General features: G+C 42.8%; 1 protein-coding gene across 3 annotated transcripts in view; it reads right to left on the bottom strand.

The window, feature by feature from the left end:
* The window catches only part of uap1 (UDP-N-acetylglucosamine pyrophosphorylase 1), a 411004-nt gene that overhangs the window by 38743 nt on the left and 366261 nt on the right, over positions 1-6000 (bottom strand). For all 3 annotated transcript variants that reach the window (XM_051932728.1, XM_028810995.2, XM_028810994.2), the window contains one exon: positions 4248-4388. In XM_051932728.1, coding sequence (XP_051788688.1) covers positions 4248-4388 — 141 coding nt within the window. The remainder of the gene's footprint in view (positions 1-4247; positions 4389-6000) is intronic.

Below are 6000 nucleotides of genomic sequence, written 5' to 3' on the forward strand. Positions count from 1 at the left end.
TCCTGAAACTGTGTGGTAACACTAAAAACTCTGCCATCTTGTATTTCCTTCCAGGTCAGGCGAGGTTGGGGAGCATGCAGTGGTACAGCACGTTGCCACACCCACCACACGAACAAACACTTCGGGTTGGCAACCCCCCAGGCAGACATGCAGTCCAGTCCCACCCACCGTAAATGACCATCTATCTGCCACAGCCATGTGCTGTGCGGGTGTCCCCTTGACTTGGTCCAGCCGCTCGTGTACTCAACAATGAGGATCCTGTGAATCGGATCATCCGTGGAGAATAATCTATTTCCTTGCCGCAGATAATATTTAATGCTCATTTATATTAATCTGTTTGCTACTGATTTGTTCTATTTAGAATTCTGAAACATTCATCATGTTGCATTCAATGGTGTCCAGGTGATCTGTCATTTCACCGAACAACAACAATTTATTTCTTATACTAGGGGTCTGCCCCCTGCTCACTTCGCTCGCCAACCCCCCCAGTCTGTGCTATGCACCAGCCACTTTGCATCTCTGCCGCTCACGTTATGAAGAGGGGGTCTGAACGCACCCCATGGAGATGTGGTCGCTCCTCCAACACCCCCTCTTAAACGGTGATACAATGGGAAACAAATACAGTTTTTTTTAACCTCCTCTTTCCTCGATCAGCTGCTGCTGTCATCATCGTGCAGTGTGATCTGCATCTCATACATCTGTTCTTGGTACTTTTTAAGCTTATAATTTAAAAACGGAATAAGAATCTGAAAATCTAACAACATCACATTAAAGTTTGATAAATTCTGAAAAGAATGATACCAAACATATATATGTAGGTTTTAAAATAAGCCTGATTTAAAGCGTGACAAAAAAGTCACATTAAATCATTGTACTTTTAGGCTTAGGATTTCATAGAGTAGATAGCCCAAAATCACACAAGAAATACCTCAATGGGCTTTAACAGAACCTGTTTTTTGACAGCACCCTTGGCCTGACTCCGTAAGAAGACAAGTAAAAACTCCCACAAAAAGAAAAAAAAAACCTTGTAGGGGGAAAAAAAATTGGAGAAACCCTAGGAAAGGCAATCAGAGTGAGACCCCCTTCCAGGTAGGTAGGGATATGCAATGGGTGTCCAAAAAATGACAAATACAACACCCAAAACAGAACACAAGTAATCCTCTTCACAGAGCTAGATGGACAATCTAGTACTACATTAGGGTTCAAGGTTATATGTATTTGTCCTTCCACATATAGCACTGCACGAAACTGTGTCACCCAGCCTGATTATGAGCAAGAACAGATCACAAAAATAGACAAGAAAAACAAAAAGTATAACAAGCTCAAACAACAGAGAATTTCCAACATATTGTATGGATGAGTTATATATTGTGCTGTATTAACAAACTAGGGCTGTATTGTTTAAGAGTCTAATGAATGGAGGGAGGCGGCACGGTGGTGCAGTGGTAGCGCTGCTGCCTCGCAGTTAGGAGACCCGGGTTCGCTTCCCGGGTCCTCCCTGCGTGGAGTTTGCACGTTCTCCCCGTGTCTGCGTGGGTTTCCTCCGGGCGCTCTGGTTTCCTCCCACAGTCCAAAGACATGCAGGTTAGGTGGATTGGTGATTCTAAATTGGCCCTAGTGTGTGCTTGGTGTGTGGGTGTGTTTGTGTGTGTCCTGCGGTGGGTTGGCACCGTGCCCAGGATTGGTTCCCTGCCTTGTGCCCTGTGTTGGCTGGGATTGGCTCCAGCAGACCCCCGTGACCCTGTGTTCGGATTCAGCAGGTTGGAAAATGGATGGATGGATGAATGGAGGGATGAAACTTTTATGAAATCTTTTAGTTCTGCACTGTATACTTCAGTATCGCTTGCCAGAGGGCAAAAGGGTAAAGTGTGGTCACCAAGTAGAGGTGAGTGTGGTCTTTCATAATGTTGGTGATCTTGTTTTTGCAGCGTTTGTGATAGAGTTCCTGTATGGGAGGGACAGATGCCCCAATGACTTTCTCCATTGCTCTTACCACTCTTTACAGTGGCAGTATAGTCCCCATACCAGAGAGAGATGTAGGTAGTCAATATACTCTTTATGCTGTCTTGTAGAAAGAGGTGTTGGTGAGTGGAGGATGGCAAGCTCTTCTAATGCACCACAGGAAGTGCAGTTGTTTCTGTCCTCTCTTCGCTAAGGAGGAGGTGTGTTGGGTCCAGGAGAGATCAGTGATTATCTCGACCTCAATGAATGTTGCAGTTTTGACTGACTTCACATTCAAAGCCGTGAATATGGAGAAGGTGAGTGACATGGTTCTTTCTGAAGTCGATGGTGATTTCCTTTGCTTTATTAATAATTATCCTGGATAAAAACCAAAGATCCAGGCCTTTAATGACCTCTTGGGCATAACCATCAGCAGTGTGTCTGTCTGTGGAGAGAGTGTCAACCTCATCGAGAGGTTTACTTACCTAGGCAGTGACATTCGTGTCTCTGGTGACTCTTCCAATGAAGTCAGTAGATTGATTGGGAAAGCTTGGGGGGTCACCTTAAAGGGATGTGTGGCGCTCCCAATATCTCTACAAAAGGACAAAGGTCCAAGCCTTTAGAGTCCTGGTGCTTCCTGTTTTGCTATATGTTTGCGAGACATGGATGCTATCCAGTGATCTGAAATGAAGACTGGACTCTTTTGGTACTGTGTCTCTTTGGAGAATCCTTGGGTACCGCTGGTTTGACTTTGTGTTGAATGAGAAGTTGCTTATGGAGTCCTGAATGAGGCACATTACCTGCATTGTGAGGAAGCATCAGATACGGCACTACTGGCATGTGGCACAATTCCCCGAGGGTGATCTGACTCACAGGATCGTCATTGTTGAGGACCAAAGCAGCTGGACTAAGCCAAGGGGATGCCCACATAACACTTTGCAACAGCAGATAGAGGGTCATTTCTGGAGGGTAGGACTGGACCACGTGTCTGCCTGGAGGATTGCCAACTAGGATCCCAAGCTGTTTCATCATGTGGTGGGTGCATCAACATGCTGTACCAGTGTGTGCTCCCCAACCTGACCTGATTAATATTCAGGGTCAGGTTATTGTTATTGTACCAGTCCACAAGCTGTCTGATCTTCTCTCTGGAAACCATCTCATCACCACCACAGATGAGGCCTAACACTGTTGTATTGCCCATGAACTTAATGATTTGGTTTGTGCTGTACCTGGTGCAAATGTCTATGTTATGATGATAATAAATTACAAAACCACCTGCAAATTTAACTGTTGTAAATTGATCTCAGGACAGCATGGAAGGTGAATGATTGGCACAGTGACCTCACAGCTCTATGGTTTGAATTCCAGGCCAGTCATGGTCTCTGTGAAGTTTGTACATTCTCCCCATGTGCGTGCAAAGTTTTCTCCAGGGAATCTGGTTTTCCTCCTCACAGTGCTCACACTATGTTTCCCTAACATGCGAGTTTAAATTGGCCTTGTATCTGTAAATGAGGGTGTGTGCCTTACAATGGACTGATGACACATCAGGGATGGTTCATGCATTGTGCCCTGTGCTTGCAATATATGCTTTGGCACTGGATGACCCTATAACTTGATAAGTAATAATAATAATAATTCTTTGCATTTATATAGCGCTTTTCTCACTACTCAAAGCGCTCAGCAATTACAGGTTAAGGGCCTTGCTGAAGGGCCCAACAGAGCAGAGTCCCTTTTGGCATTTACGAGATTCGAACCGGCAAACTTCCGATTGCCAGGGCATATCCCTAGCCTCAGAGCCACCACTCCGTAGGGTTGTAAAATAGATTGATGGAGGAAAGTTTCTTAGTTATTTATACATATTATATGGAAAAAGAGCCCCAAAACCAGTTTCTCAAAAATTTTGTTGACAATTTTTAACCTATCATTTCTGCAGTTAAGAAGTCATTTTACTGAGAATGCTATTACTAAAATGGTAATGGGTTATTAGCCATTAAGGTAAGAACACAACCAGCTACCTCTAAATAGATACAGACATCCTATGATAAACCTGAAATAAAGTGTAATTTTGCTTTTAGATTTCTAATATTTAAAGAGAACATTAAACCAGAAGTCTGGAAAATAATATATTTGCACAGTGCACCATGGGCTAACAACCATGAAAATAATCTTTCTTTTTTTCCTTATGCATTTGCTTGCTCTTTCTCTCTCACGATAATAATCTATGATACATTATACTTCTTTTGGCTCTGGCTTAAGGGAAAGCACATGCTACCAACCTCACATGTGTGGAAAAGTACTGAACTCACTTGGCAAACTGAAAGATGTCGAAGACAAATTTTTCCATTTTGATTCCATTTGGTTTGTCGGGTTTGATTAGCTGTCCTTGAGCATCCACATACGGGATTTTCTTCTGTGCCACATGATGTTGCAGCTGAGGCTCATATATTCTGGAAAAAAAAGAAATAAAAAAAAAATCCAAACAGTTTTAAACACATGAAAATTAAATTAGCAGTTCTGAAACCATTCTACAGTGAAGCAGTGATGAATTCATTTTACAGATACAAATCTAGCTAACTGTCAGACAAATTGCATACCTAACCACTGTGGGAGGATAATTTTTTTGTGGAGGACGCATACGAAACTAGAATAAATTTAACTTGAAAATTGCAGGTTTCGTTGTTTCAAGACGTGAAGGTAAATCCAGGAAAACCCCATAAGAATGTATACTACTTCAAAATGGAAACTTGCATGGGGGCTGAATGCAGCCTTCTGTATTTCCTAGAGGATTTCATAGAGAAGCAAATGACGGTTAGCTGCCTGGATTAACGTAAAAAACACATAATGGAGGTTGTTAACTTAATAAGCAGAACCACTCCCATTACAGGCTTTAAGGCATTCCTAATAGAAATCTGAAGAAGAAAGCATTCATGTGACACCTCATTATAATCATGATTCCCTCTACTTGATTGAAGTGTGGAAGCCTCTGGCAATTAAATCATTTTTTTAATCAGAGAATTCATGTAAAAGCAGGATTACACTGCACTCTCGCTGCTGAAATGTTTGTTATTTAATTATTTTTTTTCTTTTACATTTCCTTTCCTGTTATTTTTTTACTTCCCCTTGGTAAGGGCAGAACAACCTTGACCACGGCCCAAATCGCAGAGAGGTCTACTTCACACTGCGCAAGACTAGCAGCTAACAGTGGACCAAGGCAAACAACTTACGTTCCCGGCACACATTACAGCTAACATTGCAACGTCCAGATATAATTGTTCTGTCAAAACCCACAAAACAACTAGTCATGACTGAACTCACCGTGGCCTGGGAGGATCACATGGAGGACCTTTTTTGAAGCACCGGGAACTTCTGGAACAGTGCCGGAGACAAAGATGGTGAGCTCACTGCCTGCCTGTGGAAGTGGTTTGAGAGGGGCTTGGCTAGCCACTTGCTCTGTAGAGCATTCACTCTGCTCTGTATCACAGGGGTCACAAAGAGGCGAGCCATTAAATACATCATGGAAGCCACATAAAGAGCCTGTAGATGGCTCTGGATAAAGAGGAATGAACCGTGGACCTCAGCTATTGGGGTTCAAGCCGAGGACTGATCACCTCCGGCTGGGTCGTCTGGGCGAGGGTGTTTGATGTTGAGCGACCTGAAACGCCCAATGACCCCAAGAAACATCACTGTGCGCCCCAGCACGTTCTTTGTATGAATCTGCACATTTTGATTTGAACCTTTCTTGTGTTCTTTATAAAGTGCCTTGTTAGGTGTACTCTGTGAAATGGAAACTCTTATCGATCAATTAACTAAACTTTTGGTTATTTTTTGGTAAAGTGATTTACATTTGAATGCAAATTGAAGTAGTGATTCATAGCTTCAGACATCCAAATTTGATTCGTATCAGTGTGGCGTGATTCCACATTTCTATGTGGATTTTCTCCAGGTGCTCTATTTTTCTCTTACATCTAAAAGAAATACATATTGAGCTTACTAGTGACTTAATGTTGCTGTAATCTGAGTGAGTGCAGGGGGTTTACAGAATGTGCTTGAATACGCCCT

Source organism: Erpetoichthys calabaricus, chromosome 10, assembly GCF_900747795.2.
Source record: "Erpetoichthys calabaricus chromosome 10, fErpCal1.3, whole genome shotgun sequence".
Lineage (NCBI taxonomy): Eukaryota > Metazoa > Chordata > Cladistia > Polypteriformes > Polypteridae > Erpetoichthys > Erpetoichthys calabaricus.